Source organism: Ahaetulla prasina, chromosome 14 (genome assembly GCF_028640845.1).
Source record: "Ahaetulla prasina isolate Xishuangbanna chromosome 14, ASM2864084v1, whole genome shotgun sequence".
Lineage (NCBI taxonomy): Eukaryota > Metazoa > Chordata > Lepidosauria > Squamata > Colubridae > Ahaetulla > Ahaetulla prasina.
In genome coordinates, this window is record NC_080552.1 from 12147422 (window position 1) to 12170851 (window position 23430).

The window sequence follows — 23430 nt, forward strand, 5'->3', positions numbered from 1 at the left end:
TCGAGGACTACCTGTACTACAGAAATAATGGCAACTTGGACCACCTGTATAAACTAGGTCAAATACAGCCTTGAATTTGTCCCCTGCAGAAGGCAAAAGTTTGATTAGAGTACCACGTTTGCAAAAGGAGCACATTCCCTTGTTCAGAGCAAAATTTAAGTCCTTCAAGAATGATTATTAAAAGCCTGCAAAATTCCAGGTGCTCCGGTTCTAATCGTCCACCTGCAAATTTAATTTTTAAGCTTTTTCTTTAGCAGGGAGCAAGCGTCCTGCAATGTAAATACAACACATGGCGAAGAGGGATAAAACAGTATTACTATCACTAGATTAGCCGGAAAAGCTGGATAGAGTTATAATCGCTATCTATGACATTCTAATCCCTAGTTTTAAAGCAATTCTGTTTTTTTTCTTTCCACGGTTAGAAGACTTAATTAGGGACAGGTCATCATGGGTGGGCGGCAGGGATGAAATCCATCAGGTTCTGATAGGTTTTGAGAACCGGCAAATGCCACCTGTGGCTGGCCCCAGAGTGGGGAGGGAATCGGGATTTTGCAGTATCCTTCCCCTGGAGTAGGGTGGGAAAGGAGATTTTGCAGTATCCTTCCCCCTAGAGTGGAGTGGGAATGGGGATTTTGCAGTATCCTTCCCCTGGAGTAGAGTGGGAAAGGAGATTTTGCAGTATCCTTCCCCCCCAGAGTGGGGTGGGAATGGGGATTTTGCAGTATCCTTCCCCCCCGGAGTGGAGTGGGAATGGGGATTTTGCAGTATCCTTTCCCTGGAGTAGGGTGGGAATGGAGATTTTGTAGTATCCTTCCTCTGGAGTAGGGTGGGAAAGGAGATTTTGCAGTATCCTTCCCCCTGGAGTGGAGTGGGAATGGGGATTTTGCAGTATCCTTCCCCTGGAGTAGGGTGGGAATGGAGATTTTGCAGTATCCTTCCCCTGGAGTAGAATGGGAATGGGGATTTTGCAGTATCCTCCCCCCTGGAGTGGAGTGGGAATGGGGATTTTGCAGTATCCTTCCCCTGGAGTAGGGTGGGAAAGGAGATTTTGCAGTATCCTTCCCCCTGGAGTGGAGTGGGAATGGGGATTTTGCAGTATCCTCCCCCCTGGAGTGGAGTGGGAATGGGGATTTTGCAGTATCCTTCCCCTGGAGTAGGGTGGGAATGGAGATTTTGCAGTATCCTTCCCCTGGAGTAGAATGGGAAATGAGATTTTGCAGTATCCTTCCCCCCAGAGTGGGGTGGGAATGGGGATTTTGCAGTATCCTTCCCCCCCCGGAGTGGAGTGGGAATGGGGATTTTGCAGTATCCTTTCCCTGGAGTAGGGTGGGAATGGAGATTTGGTAGTATCCTTCCTCTGGAGTAGGGTGGGAATGGAGATTTTGCAGTATCCTTCCCCTGCCATGCCCGACAAGCCACACCCCCCGCAGAACCGGTAGTAAAAAAAAATTGAATTTCACCACGGGGCGGGGGGAGGATGTACTGTTATGTACTTAACAGTATGTGACTGTTAAGAATTGACCATAACTCAATGGGGGGGGGAGCTGGTTTCACTTAATGATTGAGGGATTTCAATGGCTGCAGTTGTATTGAATGGTTACAAAATTGGGTAACTAACTAACCAGTCATATAACGGCTTGCTTAATGACCACATCGGTGGCCAAAGTTGCAGTTGTTCACTCGTTAAGTTGCATCAGGCTCTTTTTCATCCCCGCCGTGGTGTAAGAGGCCAACTAGGCCACACCCACCATGGCCACGCCCACTCAGCAACTGGGCAGAGAACCCCTTGCTAAAATTTTTGAAGCCTCCCCCCCCTCCCCCCCCCCGCTTCTGTGAGAAATCTCATGTCTGAATGAATCCATGGCTGGTCTGTTTGAATGTTCCTCGGCTACAATTTTCAAGTGAGGCTTGCCATCCCGCCGATGAGAAAGGAAACGTTGCAAATTATGGCTTGGCAGCCTCTGAGAGGCCCAGCCCTGCCTCATTTAAAGCAAAGCATCCATGCAAATGGAATATTGTAATTTGGAAAGAGGAAAAAAAAAAAAGCCAATTGCATTTTGAAATTGGAGTATACGTTCTATTTCTCCCTTCCTTTTCCTTTTTTTTTTTCCCATTAAAAAGTTTTATTTTTACAATCATATCAAACATCTCATCCAATGTACAGTTATATACAATTAGTCGGGTTTGCCCAGTCACCATCCCCCTTTTTAACACTCTTCCCTCTTCTACCCCTCTTCCTTCCTTCCTTCCTTCCTTCCTTCCTTCCTTCCTTCCTTCCTTCCTTCCTTCCTTCCTTCCTTCCTTCCTTCCTTCCTTCCTTCCTTCCTTCCTTCCTCTTCTCCTCTTTCCTACCTCCTACTCTCCTCTTTTCTCCCTCCCCACCATTCTAAAATGGTAACTGGGCAGACCCGACCCTACATTAATTATATTTACACATCTTCAATAATCCCTGTACATTAACCATCACTCCATCTCTACCCTCAACCCCAATTCCCTCCCCTTACCCCCACCACGACTTCCCAGAACAAAATGCAGGGTATCAAAACTAACAATCATAATCCAAAGTAATTCCTAAATTATAATCTCTAGTCACTCCACACATAATCACACTTCCTTTTCCTTTAAATCAGTGGTTCTCAACCTTTATAGTGCTGCGACCCCTTTAATACAATTCCCCACGATGTGGCGACCGCAGAAGGGGGGGGGAACAAGCGGCAAACTGTTTTTTTGAATTTATCGCGCCTGAAGCCGTCTTGGCTAGCGATCTGAACTGCTTGCGATTGCCTTGAGGACGGAGGCATTAAAGCGGAGACTCCTCCCCTATTAAGTTTATGGCGCCTGAAGCCAGATTAGGCTAGCGATTGGGAGTGATTGCAGCTGGCTTGAGAGGGAGACAACAGAGCAAAGATTTCTCTCTTTTTTAATTCATCGCGCCTGAAGCCGAATTCGGCTAGTGATTTGAAGAGCCTGCAGCTGGCTTGTGGAGTCAACCATTGGAGCGCGATTCTTCGACTCGCAAGTATACTTCCCATATTTCCGATGGTCTTAGGCGACCCCTGGCAAATCGTCATTCGACCCCCAACGGGGTCCCGACCCACAGGTTGAGAACCGCTGCTTTCAATCTGCAACCAGCTCTGAAAAGTGGTTTTGGTGATTCTTCAGAATCATTCCTTGGTCCATGCTGAAGACTGGGAAATAGGAGGCTTATAAAGCAGAGGATATAAATAAGCAGAAGTGGTACTTTTTAAAGTATAGGTAGTCCTTGACTTACAAAAGTTTGTTTAGTGACCTTTCAAAGTTACGACAGCATTGAAAAAAATGACTGATTGTTGTGACCTAGGCCCCAAGTAGTTATTACCAGACGCAATCAGTCCTAAACAAACATATTTTATTAGAACAGCTGAGAATGACTTCATTCTCAGCTTAGTCCAAATTAATTCCAAAACAAATCCTTCAGAAAAAAGTCCTTCGGCCTTATCACAAACCTTTGTCCTCTTTGGCACCCTGCCAAAGGCCTTTCTTGGCAAAGCTCCACGAAGTTCTGAAACAAGAGATGCCGACAAGAAACAATTGTAGCAACGTTGCTTTCCTACAAAGAGCCCAAGAGCCTTTGCTGCTCTTTTAAGCCTTATGGGAGGGGCCAGTCATCTCCTGGCCTTACTCCTGAGTCGTCCTTTTTGCTTTAGCTGCTCTTGCCTTCTGGCAGCTCTGAGCATGTGTGTACTAGGAAAAGGCTCCTCCTGTTCCTCTGCCTCTCTGCTGTCCGCCTCTGGAGGCTCCGGAGTCCGTGCATTGCTCCCAGATAGCCCTGGCCCCATCTCTGCCTCTGACACAGATACCTCATCCGGGCCTTCCCCAGCCTCCAGGACTGGCCCATGTTCCTCCCCAGCCTCCTCACTGTCCGACTCCGCTGCCAGCTCCACAGGCTGCTGGCGGACTACAACACTTATGACCGCTTTTCCCACTTACAACCGTCGAAGCATCCCCTTGGTCACGTAGTCAAAATCCAGGCGCTTGGCAACTGACTCATATTTATGACGCTTGCAGTGTCCCGGGGTCACACGATCCCCTTCTGCGACCTTCTGACAAGCAAAGACAATGGGGGAGCCAGCCAGGTTCACTTAACAACCGTGATTCTGGGTTTCTGAATGCTTCTGGTCTGCTTAGCAGGACAGGTGCACTGAGAGTGCGAAGGTGGGCTTTTGTGAGTTGTTGGTGCTACTAAGGGATGCGAGTACCTTTGTTTTGTGTTATTGTTCCTTTGGGCAGGAATACAATCCTTCGTTCGGATATTGTACTGGAGAGTTGAATTGCAAACTTCTTAGCAACCCTGGGGATGTACAATGCACCATCTGCAGTCGCCAGGGGTGGGTGGCTGGAGGAGGAAGTGAGTTGATAATGCTGTGATGGGTTTGTTCTGGATTGTTTAGGCAGGAGGGGGTTGGCATACGATCCCATTCCCCTGGGGTTTCCTAGCTGCAGCTCCCAAAAGATGCTGGGGTGACGCGTTCCAGCGGTGATTGTCGGGTTGCTGGCAGTCAAAAATAGTGGATTGGACCTGCAGCTGTAGAGAATTCCTTGAGAGGAGACATCAGAGCAAAGATTTCTCTCTTTTTTAATTCATCGCGCCTGAAGCCGAATTCGGCTAGCGATTTGAAGAGCCTGCAGCTGGCTTGTGGAGTCAACCATTGGAGCGCGATTCTTCGACTCGCAAGTATACTTCCCATATTTCTGATGGTCTTAGGCGACCCCTAAGGCAAATCGTCATTCGACCCCCAACAGGGTCCCGACCCACAGGTTGAGAACCACTGCTTTAAATCTGCAACCAGCTCTGAAAAGTGATTTTGGTGATTCTTCAGAATCATTCCTTGGTCCATGCTGAAGACTGGGAAATAGGAGGCGTTATAAAGCAGAGGATATAAATAAGCAGAAGTGGTACTTTTTAAAGCATAGGTAGTCCTTGACTTACAAAAGTTTGTTTAGTGACCTTTCAAAGTTACGACGGCATTGAAAAAAATGACTGATTGTTGTGACCTAGGCCCCAAGTAGTTATTACCAGACGCAATCAGTCCTAAACAAACATATTTTATTAGAACAGCTGAGAATGACTTCATTCTCAGCTTAGTCCAAATTAATTCCAAAACAAATCCTTCAGAAAAAAGTCCTTCGGCCTTATCACAAACCTTTGTCCTCTTTGGCACCCTGCCAAAGGCCTTTCTTGGCAAAAGCTCCACGAAGTTCTGAAACAAGAGATGCCGACAAGAAACAATTGTAGCAACGTTGCTTTCCTACAAAGAGCCCAAGAGCCATTGCTGCTCTTTTAAGCCTTATGGGAGGGACCAGTCATCTCCTGGCCTTACTCCCGAGTCACCCTTTTTGCTTTAGCTGCTCTTGCCTTCTGGCAGCTCTGAGCATGCGTGTACTAGGAAAAGGCTCCTCCTGTTCCTCTGCCTCTCTGCTGTCCGCCTCTGGAGGCTCCGGAGTCCGTGCATTGCTCCCAGATAGCCCTGGTCCCATCTCTGCCTCTGACACAGAGCCCTCGTCCGGGCCTTCCCCAGACTCCAGGACTGGCCCATGTTCCTCCCCAGCCTCCTCACTGTCCAACTCCGCTGCCAGCTCCACAGACTGCTGGCGGACTACAACACTTATGACCGCTTTTCCCACTTAAAATTATCGAAGCATCCCCTTGGTCACGTAGTCAAAATCCAGGCACTTGGCAACTGACTCATATTAATGATGCTTGCAGTGTCCCGGGGTCACACGATCCCCTTCTGCGACCTTCTGACAAGCAAAGACAATGGGGGAGCCAGCCAGGTTCACTTAACAACCGTGATTCTGGGTTTCTGAATGCTTCTGGTCTGCTTAGCAGGACAGGTGCACTGAGAATGCGAAGGTGGGCTTTTGTGAGTTGTTGGTGCTACTAAGGGATGCGAATACCTTTGTTTTGTGTTATTGTTCCTTTGGGCAGGAATACAATCCTTCGTTCGGATATTGTACTGGAGAGTTGAATTGCAAACTTCTTAGCAACCCTGGGGATGTACAATGCACCATCTGCAGTCGCCAGGGGTGGGTGGCTGGAGGAGGAAGTGAGTTGATAATGCTGTGATGGGTTTGTTCTGGATTGTTTAGGCAGGAGGGGGTTGGCATAGGATCCCATTCCCCCGGGGTTTTCTAGCTGCAGCTCCCAAAAGATGCTGGGGTGACGCGTTCCAGCGGTGATTGTCGGGTTGCTGGCAGTCAAAAATAGTGGATTGGACCTGCAGCTGTAGAGAATTCCTCGAGGGAGCAAAAGGGAAGCCAAAGGAAAGAAGTAAATTAAGGTGCGCATCACAATACTGAAAGTAATTCTCGACTTACGGCTTTTCATTAAGTAACCGTTTGAAATTACAATGGCACTGAAATAAGTGATGTATGAGCGTTTGTCACATGACCGTTGCAGCATCCCCCTGGTCACGTGATCAAAATTCAGACCATTGGCAATTGACTCATATTTATGACGGTTCCAGTGTCCTGGGTCACTGAGCCAAGAGTTCTAACCCAAGAATGTAAGAAGCAGGGGTGACATGCTCCCGGTTCGGACCGGATCAGCCGATCCGGTAGAGATAACAGCGGGTGGTTCTGAGAACTGGTAGTAAAAATCGCCCGTGCCCAGCTGAGCTGCGCGATCGTCAGAGCCTTTTTTTTTTAAACTTTTAAAAGCATTTTTTTTACAACCTCTTCGGCCGAATAGGTTGTAAAAAAATGCTTTTAAAAGGTTAAAAAAAGAGGCTCTGACAATCACAGCTGAGCCGCGCAATCGTCAGAGCCTTTTTTTTAACTTTTAAAAGCATTTTTTACAACCTCTTTGACCGAATAGGTTGTAAAAAAATGCTTTTAAAAGATAAAATAAAGGGTCTGATGATCACAGCTGAGCCACGTGATCATCAGAGCCTTTTCTTTTACTTTTAAAAGCATTTTTTACAACCTCTTCGACTGAATAGGTTGTAAAAAAAATGCTTTTAAAAGTAAAAAAAAAAGATCGCGCGCCACAGCTGATCGCCCCCCCCACCCGCGCACGCTGTTCTACTTACCCCATGCCTCCTTTTGGCGTGCACTACCCGCTCACACCTCGCATTTGGTGTGTGGTGTGCACTGCGCATGTGCCCGCAGCGCGCATGCGCCGCCAGCGAACCGGTAGTAAACCGGTTCAGATTTCACCACTGGTAAGAATGTAAGAATGAATTTACTCTCTTTGCAGACAAATTGACTCTGTCCTCTTTCTCCAACAGATCCAGACAGTCAGCTGTGCCCCATGGGATACACTCCTGATGTGCCTCCTCCTACATGTGCTGATGAATTTGATGACTTTGTTGCATACGAGGTGAGCGAGAACATACCCACCCAATGGCTTTGGGTCCCTTTTGGTGGCTTACGTGCGTCTCAATTTTCTACTTTAGAGAATGTGAGAGAATGCAGATGATGCTTAAAGGTAAAGGTAAAGGTAAAGGGTCCCCTCGCACATATGTGCTAGTCGTTCCTGACTCTAGGGGGCGGTGTTCATCTCCGTTTCAAAGCCAAAGAACCAGCGCTGTCCAAAGAAGTCTCCGTGGTCATGTGGCCGGCATGACTAAATGCCAAAGCCGCACGGAACGCTGTTCCCTTCCCACCAAAGATGGTCTCTATTTTCCTACTTGCATTTTTTACGTGCTTTCGAACTGCTAGGTTGGTAGAAGCTGGGACAAGTAACGGGAGCTCACCCTGTTCCGTGGCACTTGGGATTTGAACAGCTGAACTGCCAACTTTTCAATCGATAAGCTCTGCGTCTTAGCCACTGAGCTACTTAGATGATGCCTAAGAAGGACCTTATTTTCAGGGAAACACGGTATTTCTTTTTTTAAAATGTTGTTTGTTTTTGTTCATTTTATGTTTGTTTCAATTGTTTGTAAGACGCCCAAGAGTCATATATACAAGAGGGGTGATTACGTAAATTTGAAATGATAAATCAATAATCGATCGATCGATCTTTGGGCTCGGCTGCAATTAAAGATGAAACGGGAAAGAAAAATAACCTGTAAAAATGCGATCCAATATTTTTGAATCACTTAAGCAGCCAAAGGTCTTTTATAAAGTGTTTTAGGAATCAGTTATTGAGAAAATTTAAGGATTAAGCAGAAAATCAACACAGCGGTCTGGCGTTTTAATGAGAATACAATATGATGAAAATGGATAGAAAACAGGTTTTTGAACTTTGTGTTTTGAGACAAGCCTTTGGCATATCCGGTGAGATTCCCAGACCAAAATGCATTGCCCCTTGCCCTTGTGTATCATCTGGAATTGTCAGGGATTAAATTTAAGCATAGCAGGCATTCCTTCAGGGAATTATAGCTTCTTTCCTAAATCCTGACTGATTCTGACTGGAAGCAGGCAGAGTTTATAATTACTGGAAATAGTGAGCTGCAAGGCATTCGCTGACATGCACAGCCTGGTACAATTGCAATAAATAAATAAATTATAATAAGGGTCTCCAACCTTAGTAATTTTAAGGTTTCTGGACTTCAACTCCCAGACTTCAGCTTTGCTGGCTGAGGAACTCTGGGAGTTAAAGTTACTAAGGTTGGAGACCCCTGAATTATAATATTGTAGAGAATGAAGATTATGTTGTCTTTCTTCAAGTGTTAAGGCAAAGGCATAATTTGAATGGTCGCTGAGTTACAAGTTGTAAATTGAGGACTATTTCCCCCCCCTAAACCTCTTCCGTTCTGTACCCTCTGACATTTATAACAGGTGTTCTGACCTAGGCTTCCCCAAACCACGAAGCAGAATCCTTGTCCCGACAAAAAACCCTTTTATTTAATTTACAGTGAATTCCTCTCCAGCAAAGTCTTTCTTCTCCACACAGGCTTTCAAGCTAGTTCACAATTACTGACCTTTATCAAGCTGCAAGAATGCAGTAATGAACTAATTGTCTCCTGCAAACTCCCCTCCCCTTTCGCTCCTCTTTTATTCTCCTGGGAGGGGCCCTTCATCGTCCACCCGTGGCCTTACTCCCAAGTCGACCCTTGTTCTTTAGCTGTTCCCTTCGTCTGGCAACTCTGCGCATGCGAACACTGGGAACAGGCTCCAGCTGTTCTTCTGCCCCACGGATGTCTGACTCCGAAGGCAGCTGATAACTGGCGTACGGCCCTGGCCTCATCTCTGCCTCCGACGCAGAGCCCTCATCAGAGCCTTCCCCAGACTCCAGGACTGGCCCATGTTCCTCCCCAACCTCCTCACTGTTCGAATCTGCTGCTAGATCCTCTGGCCACTGGCGGTCCACAACAGGTTCCTTTTTGGTCTGCTGAGAAGAATGGGATGTTTCCCTTTTATTGATTGATTATAGGCTATCAAGTTGCAGGCAAAAATGATTTTAAAAGATAAAATAAAGGGTCTGATGATCACAGCTGAGCCACGTGATCATCAGAGCCTTTTCTTTTACTTTTAAAAGCATTTTTTACAACCTCTTCGACTGAATAGGTTGTAAAAAAAATGCTTTTAAAAGTAAAAAAAAAAGATCGCGCGCCACAGCTGATCGCCCCCCCCACCCGCGCACGCTGTTCTACTTACCCCATGCCTCCTTTTGGCGTGCACTACCCACTCACACCTCGCATTTGGTGTGTGGTGCGCACTGCGCATGTGCCTGCAGCGCGCATGCGCCACCAGCGAACCGGTAGTAAACCGGTTCAGATTTCACCACTGGTAAGAATGTAAGAATGAACTTACTCTCTTTGCAGACAAATTGACTCTGTCCTCTTTCTCCAACAGATCCAGACAGTCAGCTGTGCCCCATGGGATACACTCCTGATGTGCCTCCTCCTACATGTGCTGATGAATTTGATGACTTCGTTGCATACGAGGTGAGCGAGAACATACCCACCCAATGGCTTTGGGTCCCTTTTGGTGGCTTACATGCGTCTCAATTTTCTACTTTAGAGAATGTGAGAGAATGTAGATAATGCTTAAGAAGGGCCTTATTTTCGGGGAAACATGGCATTTCTTTTTTTTTTTTAATGTAATTGTTTTTGTTCATTTTATGTTTGTTTTAATTGTTTGTAAGATGCCCAAGAGTCATATATATGAGACAGGTGGTTACGTAAATTTGAAATGATAAATCAATAATCGATCGATCGATCCTTGGGCTCGGCTGCAATTAAAGATGAAACGGGAAAGAAAAATAACCTGTAAAAATGCGATCCAATATTTTTGAATCACTTAAGCAGCCCAAAGGTATTTTATAAAGTGTTTTAGGAATCAGTTATTGAGAAAATTTAAGGATTAAGCAGAAAATCAACACAGCAGTCCGGCGTTTTAATGAGAATACAATATGATGAAAATGGATGGAAAACAGGTTTTTGAACTTTGTGTTTTGAGACAAGCCTTTGGCGTATCCGGTGAGATTCCCAGACCAAAATGCATTGCCCCTTGCCCTTGTGTATCATCTGGAATTGTCAGGGATTAAATTTAAGCATAGCAGGCATTCCTTCAGGGAATTATAGCTTCTTTCCTAAATCCTGACTGATTCTGACTGGAAGCAGGCAGAGTTTATAATTACTGGAAATAGTGAGCTGCAAGGCATTCGCTGACATGCACAGCCTGGTACAATTGCAATAAATAAATAAATTATAATAAGGGTCTCCAACCTTAGTAATTTTAAGGTTTCTGGACTTCAACTCCCAGACTTCAGCTTTGCTGGCTGAGGAACTCTGGGAGTTGAAGTCCACAAGCCTTAAAGTTATTAAGGTTGGAGACCCCTGAATTATAATATCGTAGAGAATGAAGATTATGTTGTCTTTCTTCAAGTGTTAAGGCAAAGGCATAATTTGAATGGTCGCTGAGTTACAAGTTGTAAATTGAGGACTATTTCCCCCCCCCCCAAACCTCTTCCGTTCTGTACCCTCTGACATTTATAACAGGTGTTCTGACCTAGGCTTCCCCAAACCACGAAGCAGAATCCTTGTCCCGACAAAAAACCCTTTTATTTAATTTACAGTGAATTCCTCTCCAGCAAAGTCTTTCTTCTCCACACAGACTTTCAAGATAGTTCACAATTACTGACCTTTATCAAGCTGCAAGAATGCAGTAATGATCTAATTGTCTCCTGCAAACTCCCCTCCCCTTTCGCTCCTCTTTTATTCCCCTGGGAGGGGGCCTTCATCGTCCACCCGTGGCCTTACTCCCAAGTCGACCCTTGTTCTTTAGCTGTTCCCTTCGTCTGGCAACTCTGCGCATGCGAACACTGGGAACAGGCTCCAGCTGTTCTTCTGCCCCACGGATGTCTGACTCCGAAGGCAGCTGATAACTGGCATACGGCCCTGGCCCTCTCTCTGCCTCCGACACAGAGCCCTCATCAGAGCCTTCCCCAGACTCCAGGACTGGCCCATGTTCCTCCCCAACTCCTCACTGTTCGAATCTGCTGCTAGATCCTCTGGCCACTGGCGGTCCACAACAGGTTCCTTTTTGGTCTGCTGAGAAGAATGGGATGTTTCCCTTTTATTGATTGATTATAGGCTATCAAGTTGCAGGCAAAAATGATTTTAAAGTCCTAGTGACTCACCAACTGTTAGGCGTGAAAGGCCCAAATAAATTGATTTATTGCTAAACAGCCTGTGCGCAGGAATCTTCTCAACTTAGATTAGCACCTACTAGAAGTCAGATAAGGGACAATGGAATTCAAAGGGTGTATTCATTTGGACTTTACTTGCTTGTGGCTATGCAGGGATTCTAGGCTAATCCCTCTTTTAACTCCACCCCCCCAGCTTCTGCCACCCCTTTCCTGTAAATCAACAGAAATTCTGGTCCAACTGTCGCCGTAAATCGAGGACTCCACATTACGGGCAGGCTGGAAACAAAGCAGATTATTGATGCTTCCTTTATAGCATTTTTATAGCATCGATTTCACAGAATCTATCTAGGCGCTATGTGATAAAACCTTCCGATAAAGCAGAAGGCTGCCCCCCCCCAAGTCTCCCTTCACCCTCATTAAAACTTTAATCAAATATAGGAAATACTTAATGTTCTTTGTAATGACCCAGTGCTGTGTCTGGCTAAGCATATGGGCTATACTACTGGTGAGAAAATGATGGTCCTTCTCTTGCTTGTGTCGAAACGATTCTATGATAAATTTTTCTAGCCCGCTGGCATTTCTGCAGACTTACACAGTTGTAGGTCCATCAGATGTAGATTTTGGCTGGGATCATTTTTGTTTAGAGGTTTAGGAAGAGGGTCTTTTTAAAGTTCCTTGAGTTATTCATGGGTGGAGTTCAAGGGGCCTCTGGTGGCTCAACAGACTAATGCAGTCTGTTATTAATAGCAGCTGCTTGCAATTACTGCAGGTTCAAGTCCCACCAGGCCCAAGGTTGACTCAGCCTTCCATCCTTTATAAGGTAGGTAAAACGAGGACCCAGATTGTTGGGGGCAATAAAAGTTGACTTTGTATATAATATACGAATGGATGAAGACTATTGCTTGACATAGTGTAAGCCGCCCTGAGTCTTCGGAGAAGGGCGGGATATAAATGCAAATAAAAAAAAAAAAGCAAAGGAGATGGCTTAGATCAGGGGTGTCAAACTGGATTTCATTGAGGGCTGCATCAGGGTTGTGTTTGACCTCGGGGGTGGGGGGAGCAGGGTGGGCGTGGCCAGCTCAAAGTCACTCATGTTCTAGGCTGCATCAACAGAGGGATAGAATCAAGATCACTTGAAGCGTTAATACCACTTTATAAGACCTTGGTAAGGCCACACTTGGAATCCTGCATCCAGTTTTGGTCGCCACGATGTAAAAAAGATGTGGAGACTCTAGAAAGAATGGAGAGAAGAGCAACAAAGAGGATTAGGGGACTGGAGGCTAAAACATTCGATGAACGGTTGCAGGAACTGGGTATGCCTAGTTTCATGAAAAGAAGGACTACGGGAGATATGATAGCAGTCTTCCAATATCTCAGGGGCTGCCCCAAAGAAGAGGGAGTCAAGCTATTCTCCAAAGCACCTGAGGGTAGAACAAGAAGCAATGGGTGGAAACTAATCAAGGAGAGAAGCAATTTAGAACTAAGGAGAAATTTACTGACAATGAATCAGTGAACAACTTGACTCCAGAAGTTGTGAACGTTCCAAAACTGGAAGTTTTTAAGAAGATGTTGGATAACCATTTGTCTGAAATAGTGTTTCCTGCTTAAGCAGGGGTTGGACTAGAAGGCCTTCAAGGTCCCTTCCAACTCTGTTATTCTATTCTATTCTATTCTATTCTATTCTATTCTATTCTATTCTATTCATGTTGCGGTGCCTGTGGTGGCCTGAGCACTCTGCCAGCAAAAATGGGCTCCCGAACTCCGTTTTTGGCTGCGATGGCCTCCTGCAACCCTCTGCCAGTGAAAATGAGTTGCGTTAGCAGAGGCAACGTGGGCTGGCCCTTCACTGTTTCCAGAGCAACCCCACGGGCCAGATCTAAGCACCCGGCGGGCCGGATCCAGCACCCTCAGCCTTGAGTTTGACATCCCTGGCTTAGATCCTGTTCGGTTTAGTGTTTTTGTTCCTTTAGCTACTTCAATTACGACCATTGAAACTTGTTCTTTGAGAATCGAAACTGAAGAAAACAAATCATCAATAAGGATTTTAAAAAAATTGATATTATTAAGGGACTAGGAAGCAGTGTTGGAACAGGTTCCCCGCGGACGGCAGGGGGGGGGAATAAAACTAACACAATCTAATAGGTAGTAACTAGGGAGGGAAAAGAAAGAAATGGTTTCTGAAGAATTCAAAAAAATAAATCCAAATTTTCTAAGTTGACTATGCTGCCCTCTTGTGGCTGTCCAAAGTATGTGATCTCAGAAACCCGGCAAGGACAGAAAATGGGAATAAATTCAGCAACAATCCAAACACCAATGTGTCAAATAGAACCTAGAGTCGTCTGTCTTTAATATCTGGAAATGCCTGAACCAAGAGCTGGGGAAAAAACTCCAAACAAACAGCGGAGGAAATATCAGAGTTGAGTGGATGGAAGTTATTTAAGGGAAGGTTGGATTTATTTATAACCGTTGGCGGGAAATTATACTCTTTTGAACAGGGACAAGACAGAGCCACGGTGGCGCAGTGGTTAGAGTGCAGTACTACAGGCTACTTCTGCTGACTGCCGGCTGCTTACAATTTGGCAGTTCGAATCTCACCAGGCTCAAGGTTGACTCAGCCTTCCGTCCTTCTGAGGTCGGTAAAATGGGGACCCATATCATTGGTGGATCTCTAAACTGCTTAGAGAGGGCTGGAAAGCACTGTGAAGTGGTATATAAGTGCTATCTTCCTTCCTTCCTTCCTTCCTTCCTTCCTTCCTTCCTTCCTTCCTTCCTTCCTTCCTTCCTTCCTTCCTTCCTTCCTTCCTTCCATCCATCCATGGTGCACAGTGGTTAGAATGCAGTATTTGCAGGCTAACTCTGCCCACTGCCAGGAATTCAATCTTGACCGGCTCAGGGTTGACTCAGCCTTCCATCCTTCCGAGGTCGATAAAATGAGGACCCAGATTGTTGGGGGCAAGAGGCTGACTCTATAAACTGCTTAGAGAGGGCTGTAAAAGCACTGTGAAGCGATATATAAGTCTGAGGGCTATTGCTAACAAGGGCCCTTGCAGCGTCTTTAAAAGGGGCTGGTTTATGAATCATCGAAGAGTTTATGGATTACACCTGATCAGCTGCAAAGGATTTAATTGGGAGACAAAGTCCATAACGGTGGTTTGTGTGCCTCAAAAATGTTTAGGAGATAAGAAATTTATTAATCTTTAAGTTATCCATCAGCTCTTCACTCGATATATTGGGTTGGTGAGAGGTGCACCAGTGTTGGTCATAATTAGTGAGAGTTGCCTCCTGCAATGCAATTCATATTTAATTCATTCGTATTACTATTAATAGCTGTGAGTTACGGCAGATAAACGAGAGCCTCCATTTATAAGAGCAGTCTGCCTGTGAGTGGCGGGTGCTGTCAACAGGCCTGAGTCGTAAGCTCCCAGGGAAGAACCAGGCTAGTTCCTGCAGCCAGATGGACAGAATGGTTTCTGGATGAAGGCAGCAAGACGCGGGTAGGTTTGGGATTAACTGACCAGGCATGCGTGCCTTAGTTGTGGAGAGTTAATATTTACTTGATTTTCCTCAAAGATGGTTCAGGACTTTGGAACAGTTCACGAGGATAAAAGTTCTCAAGAGTATGCAAAGTCCATTGCTCCAGGCATAACTTACTCGCAGAAGGGCTTGCAACTGAAGCAGCCCATCATGGTGCCCCAAGACCGACCAACCTACCTACCTACCTCCTCCTTCCTTCCTTCCCCTTTCTTCCTTCCTTCCTTCCCTCCCTCTTCCTCCTTCCTCCTTTCTTCTTTTCTTCCTTCCTTCCTTCCTTCCTTCCTTCCTCCCTCCCTCCCTCCCTCCCTCCCTCCCTCCCTCCCTCCCTCGTGGGGGAAGGATATTGCAAAATATCCATTCCTACCTCACTCCAGCGGAAGAATACTACAAAATCTCCATTCCCACCTCGCTCCAGGGGAAGGATACTGCAAAATCCCTATTCCCACCCCCATTCCAGGGGAAGGGTACTGCAAAATCTCCATTCTCACCTCGCTCCAGGGGAAGGATACTGCAAAATCCCCATTCCCTCCCCACTCCAGTGGAAGGATACTGCAAAATCCCCATTCCCACCCCCACTCCAGGGGAAGGATACTGCAAAATCCCCATTCCCTCCCCACTCTGGGACCAGCCAGCGCTGGTATTTGCCAGTCCTCCGAACTGCTCAAAATTTCCGCTACCGGTTCTCCAGAAACTGTCAGAACCTGCTGGATTTCGCCCCTGCTTCAACCAGTCACTCCCTAACTTAAAATCCTGATCAGGTCGGCTAGGATGGGCTGTGCGGTTCTTAGTCCAGCCCAGATGGCAGCTCCATAGGAGAAGGTCAGTAAAGGCACATTTTGAAGACGCTTAATCTGAGCTGGTTACTGGCCTCTCGGGCTGCCCATCCTGCTTGGAAAAAAAGGTAGGAAATCAACCGGAATGGTTTTTGTTTCCCTTGAATCTGCTTAGGCAGCGTTGTAACTTTGGAATGGATTTCCTTGTTCCAGAGCTGGAAAGGGGTGGGAGGGGGGAGAGAGAAGGAGAGTTGACTCTCCGTTCAACGGAGAAACTGGTTGGGTGGGAAATGCAGGTTGGACACAGCGACACAGTCCGGGTAAATCATTGGTGTGAAATAGCTGGAGAATTAACGCACCGCGGATCCAGTTGAGAGGATCGGGAGAAGGCCGTGCTCCGTGAAGGAATAATGTAAGCAAAAATAGGCAGCGCCGGACGAGGGTTTCGACGGGGCTTATGTGCGTTGCTGAACCAGGTTAGTGAAAGACTCCATGGCGTCAGTGTAAAATCTCTTGAGCTGGGTGAGTTTTAGAATTAGAATAACAGAGTTGGAAGGGACCTTGGAGGTCTTCTAGCCCAACCCCCTGCCAGGCAGAAAACCGTACACCACTTCAGACAAATGGTTATCCAACGTCTTCTTAAAAACTTCCAGTGTTGAAGCATTTACAACTTCTGGAGGCAAGTTGTTCCATTGATTCATTGTTCTAACTGCCAGGAAATTTCTCCTTAGTTCCAGGTTGTTTCTCTCCTTGATTAGTTTCCACCCATTGCTTCTTGTCCTGCCTTCAGGTGCTTTGGAGAATAGCTTGACTCCCTCTTCTTTGGGGCAGCCCTTGAGATGTTGAGTGTGAAGTTTGGTTAGGGTTTGGGTGGCGGCTGAAAGTATCGTGTGCTCCCCCCCAATGCATTAATTCAGGAAAGGACTCTGATGTGAGAACGCCCACCGTGGTTTTGGGAAGAGTTAACCTGCAAGATTCCTAGAAAGGATTGTTGTCCTTGTTGTAAGGAGCGTGTTGTCTGAATATAACCTGGAGGTGGGGGGGCTAGAAAGCTTGTATTCTGTTGTGTGCAATTTTGCGTGGGTTTTAAAAATGAAAGGCTAACAGCTGTTTTTCCCAGAGGGAACAAATCTTTGCATGGGGCGGGGTGGGGGGAGGAGTTGGAGGCTTCATCAGGTTTCATCTCTTGTACCCACTGACTTTTTGAAATTATTATTATTATTATTGTTGTTGTTGTTGTTGTTGGTTTCTTGCACAGTCAGCCGGATGTTCAGATTGGATCTTTTTTAATCCCCCTGTCGAGTCCTTTCCAAGGGCCTGGGATAGGCAAGTGGACGTTTTATGTAGTGTGATTATTTCATTTGTTTGTAATAATAAAGAACCCGTTGTTATTTTTACAAATACCTCAAGGCAGCAAACCTTCCTCCTCCTCACTCAAGGGAGCAAACTTTCCTTCGCCTCTTTTCCCCACAACAACAACCCTGTGGGGTAGGTTGGGCTGAGAGAGAGGGACTACTGGCTCCAATTCACCCAATTGGTGTCTTTCAGGGCTAAGGTGGGACTACTGTGTTTCCCTGTCTTATATTTTTTTGCACCCTGAAATAAGCGCTTGGCCTTATTTTCGGGGAGGTCGTATTATTTTGGGGTGCGTGGAGCAAGACGGGGCTCCTCTTGCCCGATTTCCAGCTCTGTCTTCCTAACCCTAACCAGAGGAAATGATGGGGACTGGCTGCGCATGCGGTTAAATATTTTCGGGAGGGCTTATTTTCAGGGGAGGGCTTATTTTTGGGGCAACACAGTAGAATTGCCTTATACACTGTAAGCCGCCCTGAGTCTTCGGAGAAGGGCGGGGTATAAATGTAAACAAAAACAAAAAAAAAAAGAATTCACCGTCTCCTGGTGAATGGCCCAAAATCAGCCAGCTAGTTTTCATGGCTAAGGTGGGACTAGAACTCATGGACTCCTGGCTTTTAAACCTGGTGCCTTCACCACTAGACCAAACTGGCTTGCTTGCCTTTGGGTTGTGCTGAGTATGCACGTCTTGCACAAAGCCAACACTCGTTGGGAATAAAATAATTGACCTTGTTGGAGTTTCTGCAGAGGTTGTAGTGAGGTGTCTTTGGCACATTCTTTCTTCCTGAGAACTTTGGGGGTACAGTAAGAGTAGTGGCATACCTCTCATTGGGACCAGCTTCCTTTTTCTTGTCCGGGTTTAATTTCTTTTATAACTCTCGGAGAAGTCCATATCTCCGTATTCTGCTCCACTCCCCTCTGCTCATTTTAAAACCAGGCATTTGTTTAGCAATCCTGCAATTGCGGGAAGAAAGGGTTTATCAGAGAAGTCAGAAGTCAGCAGGAGTGTCGGTAATGCAAAAACTTCCTTTCCAGCGGGATCCGTCAAGGGCACGAAACAGCTGCCCAGGAAAATGGCTCTGACCCTTCCTGGAGTTGTAAATGGAGGAGCTGGGAGCAAAAGTGTGTTAGCTAGCTAGGGCCACAGTTAACCTAGTGATGGTTAACCTTTTCGGCACTGAGTGCTAAAAGTGCATGCGCATGCGTCCGCACCCATTATGCAATGAGTGCATGCACCCTGCATGCCCTGAGCATGCATATGCAACCCCATGCATGCGTGCATGACCCCCATATGCACCCCGCAATCCCGTGCATGCAGCACGTCTTCTGCATGTGCGCTGCATGTGCGGTGCATCTTCTGCATGCGCGCTGCATGTGCGGCACATCTTCTGCATGTGCGCTGCATGTGCGGCGCATCTTCTGCATGTGCGGTGCATCTTCTGCATGTGCGCTGCATGTGCGGCGCATCTTCTGCATGTGCGCTGCATGTGCGCTGCGTCTTCTGCATGCGCACTGCATGTGCGGTGCATCTTCTGCATGCGCGCTGCATGTGCGGCGCATCTTCTGCATGCGCGCTGCATGTGCGGCACATCTTCTGCATGTGCGCTGCATGTGCGCTGCGTCTTCTGCATGTGCGCTGCATCTTCTGCATGTGCGCTGCATGTGCGCTGCGTCTTCTGCATGTGTGCTGCATGTGCGGCGCATCTTCTGCATGTGCATACGTGGCAGAGACCCGGAAAAAAGCTGGGTGGTGGGAGGGGCACGCGCATGCACAGAGCAGCCGAGCTGGGGCAACGGCTCGCATGCCCACAGAAAGGGCTCTGTGTGCCACCTGTGGCACACGGGCCATAGATTCGCCATCATGGGTTTAACCTCTCTCCAGCTTCCCAGGCAGAGGTGGGTTTCAGCAGGTTCTGACCAGTTCTGGAGAACTGGCAGCGGAAATTTTGAGTAGTTTGGTGAATCGGTAGTAAAAATTCTGACTGGCCCCGCTCCCATCTATTCTCCGCCTCCCAAGTCCCAGCTGACTGGGAGGAAATGGAGATTTTACAGTATCCTTCCCATGCCACGCCCACCAAACCACACCCACAGAACTGGTAGTAAAAAATGTTGAAACCCACCACTGCTCGCAGGATTCTGGGAGTTGAAGTCCATACATCTTTTTTTAAAACAATAAAAACAATCCTTATTGCCTTATACACTGTAAGCCGCCCTGAGTCTTCGGAGAAGGGCGGGATATAAATGTAAACAAAAAAAAAAAAAAGTATGATCTGATTGCTTATTAGTATCCCATGAATATCACTAAGTGTTGTATCTTATGATTCTTGATGAATATATTTTATTTTTTCTTTATGTACACTGAGAGCATATGTGTCAGCTTTGGACACCAGAGACAAATTCCTTATGTATCCAAAGTGTGTTCATCTATCTGTCTGTCTGTCTGTCTGTCTGTCTGTCCGTCTGTCCGTCTGTCCGTCCGTCCGTCCGTCCGTCCGTCCGTCCATCCATCCATCCATCCATCCATCCATCCATCCATCCATCTATCTATCTATTTATCTATCTATCTATTTATCTTATCCATCCATCCATCTATCTATCTATCTATCTATCTATCTATCTATCTATCTATCTATCTATCTATCTATCTATCTATCTATCTATCTATCTATCAGATAAATATCAGAATCACTCTTTGAGTGACCAAGTTTGGAAAACTATTGGTCTAAACCAAAGTGGTCAGTAGTTCTTAGTTGTGTGGCACGTTGCTATCTCTGGGATCTAAAACGAGGACTTGTCACCATGCAAATAACACCCCTTGCTGGAGTCCATGTTCGTGCTTCCTCCTCTGCCTGAAATCATCACAACGTGGTTTGGCTGCCCCGTCGAGGGATTTGAGATGCCAGCTCTCTTGCTCCAAGCACTTGTTTGTTTGCGGCTGGTTGACTTTGTGGCAAGCTTTCTGCATTGCGTCTTGGAATGGGGCCAAAGCATCCCAGAAACGGTCCTTCTAAAGACGAGCAGTGGCCAACGTGCGGGTGGGCCCAGAGCATCTATTGAGAGGGTGTCACGTTGGACATTCCTCGGAGGCTCTTCATGTCGCTGACTCAAATGGATCCGAGAGTTGGATCCCAGGGGAGCCATGTCTGCTTAGGGTTCACAGATTCTTCCTTATCCACTTTTTTCATTAGCGTGCTAAAAGAGTTCATTCTAACAAGAAGAGCCGACATAGCTTTGGAAATTCATTCCTTCCTTCCTTCCTTCCTTCCTTCCTTCCTTCCTTCCTTCCTTCCTTCCTTCCTTCCTTCCTTCCTCCCTTCCTCCCTTCCTTCCTCCTTCCCTCCTTCCTTCCTTCCTTTCCTCCCTCTCTCCCTCCCACCCTAACTCTCTGTAGAACAGTGGTGAAATCCAAATTTTTTTACTACCGGTTCTGTGGACGTGGCTTGGTGGGCGTTGTGTGGCTTAGTGGGCGTGGCAGGGGAAGGATCCTGCAAAATCTCCATTCCCTCCCCGCTCCTGGGGGAAGGATCCTGCTAAATCTCCATTCCCACCCCACTCTGGGGCCAGCCAGAGGTGGTATTTGCTGGCCCTCGGAACTGCTCAAAATTTCCGCTACCGGTTCTCCAGAACCTGTCAGAACCTGCTGGATTTCATGCCTGCTGTGGAACCCGAAACATTCTTTTAACAAATCATTGATCTGCCAGGATCCAGGACAGAAGGTACAGCAAAACATGGGTGTGCCCAATCTTTTGGAGCAGAATGCTACCTGTCGTGTTCCACTCCTCCGCTGACGGCCGGGTCAGGGAAATCCGAATCAGGTGTGCCTCTGCAGCTCTGCCAAAGTCCTAGCAAAGTCCTCAGGGCAGGCAGGAGACCAGAAAGTGACTTCAGCAAGATATGTTTAGACTTTGCCTGACTCAGAGAATGCCAGAAAGCAGATCCTTTATATAGGCCATGGGGTGTGGCTCCATGACTCAGCACTTATCCAGGCCTGCCCCTCCCTTCCTTCTGTTGCCTCCACCTATCAAGTCTTCTGACGCGAGGGTCACTCCAGTCGGCAGCTGTTGGTAATTGACCTCCCTCAGGCTCACATGCTGTGGAGGAGGGGGAGGGGTCTAGTTGCTCCGTTTGCCTGGGCATGGAGCCAGAGCTGGGGGCTGGAGGTATTTCTTCCTCTTCAACCTGTCTGGGCATGGAGCCAGGGCTGGGGCCGGGAGGCATACTAGAACATTCCTCCGTGTTCGGAAGCAGATAAGAAGACCCCGGCTGAGGTGAGATTGGACGAGACACAACACTACCCAGCCAGCTGGGCCTCCTTCCAGAATGCTTAGTCCTTACTTAAGCGTTGAAAACCCCTATGAAAAATGCAAACCTTTGAGCTGTTATCTTTCGCTTAATGGATTTTCTCCCTCCTCCAACTGACGGTTGAACATGTGACTTCCACTTGGTCAGCCTTGGCTCCCAAGTGAGTGGTCTTGCTCTAACCTTTAAGTGGACTTTTCTGCTTTATTTTTAACGCAACTCTCCTCTGAACCTGATAAGGATGTTTGGTTTGGTTTAGCTTGGTTTTCTCCCAGAGGTCCTTCAAAAGTCATTGGGAAGATTTTTTTTTCGCTCCTATTCGGGCACAATCAGGTTAATTTCAAGATTGTTTCTATCGTATTGGAAAGAAATGCCTCTGAATTGCTCATTTTGCATAATTTTGTATTAAGAACACTTTTAAAAAGAAGATCAAAACAAATGTAAACTCATGTAAAAGAAAAAAGAAAAAGAATAAAGAGAAAGCTAAAAGTTCAGGAAAGAGGGAGAAAACAAAAGAGAAATAGAAAAGAAATTAAAAATATAGAAGCAGCTTTTGAACTTCTTTACAGCAATAAAAAATACAATTATAAATTTACCTGTGGCTACAGCATAGCTATCTTCTTTTTATAATCTGTCCTGTCTATTCATTGCAACCATAAATCATAAGTTTATTTTTGTTTCCTGCAAAAAGTCTACAAAGGGGTTTCCACTTACCAGTAAACATCAATAATTGTTTTTTTCTCTGATCAAAGAAGTCAATAATCTCGCTGCAGTTACCATCTATAAAAAACAAAGCTCCGTGTCCATCAATCCCAAAAGAAAAAAAACACCTCTGGTTTCAATTGTATATTGAAGTCCTCCGAATCAGTAGCTCCAGATTGCTTTTTAACGAGAACCAATTGTCATTTTAAAATGCTGCTTTTTCCAATACTTTTTCAAAAGCAACTTGAGACTCGCAGCTCTGGAAGAAAAAAACACCTGATTTTCTAAGTTATAAAATTACATTTGTAAAATATGACTGATTTCCATTGCGGACTGACGGGTGCAGTTATAAAGATTTGCCAGCTGCCTATGCATGGTGACACACACAACAGACAAAAATTGCCTAATTTGAGAAGGATCTCTGGGACCTGGACAAATCAAAATTATCCCAACAAAGATCACACAAATATTCATTCTGATAGGTCAGTTCATGAAAAGTAGAGAGCAGTGGTGAAATAACTTAATGTTCTGACCTAGGCTTTCTTCGAAAGCATGAAGCAAAGTCTTAATTTGCTTGAAGCCGTCGCCAGGGGAGCTTTTTATCAGGTTCGCCTGATACGCCAGTTGCGTCCCTTTCTGAACTGGGTCTCCCTCTGCACGGTCACTCACGCCCTTGTTACATCCCGCCTGGACTACTGCAATGCTCTCTACATAGGGCTCCCCTTGAAGGGTACCCAGAAGCTCTAACTGGTCCAGAATATGGTTTGGTGGGTGATTGAGGGAGCACCTCATGGCTCCCATGTGACATCTCTCCTGCGCAGTCTGCATTGGCTTCCAGTGGTCTTCCGGGTCCAATTCAAGGTGCTGGTTATCACCTTTAAAGCGCTCCATGGCTTAGGACCGGGTTACCTACGGGACCGCCTACTGCCACCAGTAGCCTCCCACCGACCTGTGCGCTCCCACAGAGAGGGCCTCCTCCGGGTACCATCGGCCAAACAATGTTGGCTGGCGACCCCCAGGGGGAGGGCCTTCTCTGTGGGGGCTCCTGCCCTCTGGAACGAGCTACCTCCGGGGCTTTGTCAACTCCCCGACCTCCGGACCTTTCGCCGCGAGCTGAAGACGCTTTTGTTTCAGCGTGCAGGGCTAGCTTAAATGTAGTTTTAAATGGGGTTTTTAAACGGGGTTTTTAAA

General features: G+C 46.6%; 1 protein-coding gene across 4 annotated transcripts in view; it reads left to right on the top strand.

Moving 5' to 3' along the window:
* The window catches only part of RAB11FIP3 (RAB11 family interacting protein 3), an 88128-nt gene that overhangs the window by 25832 nt on the left and 38866 nt on the right, over positions 1-23430 (top strand). For all 4 annotated transcript variants that reach the window (XM_058156902.1, XM_058156903.1, XM_058156904.1 and 1 more), the window contains exon 3: positions 7269-7360. In XM_058156902.1, coding sequence (XP_058012885.1) covers positions 7269-7360 — 92 coding nt within the window. The remainder of the gene's footprint in view (positions 1-7268; positions 7361-23430) is intronic.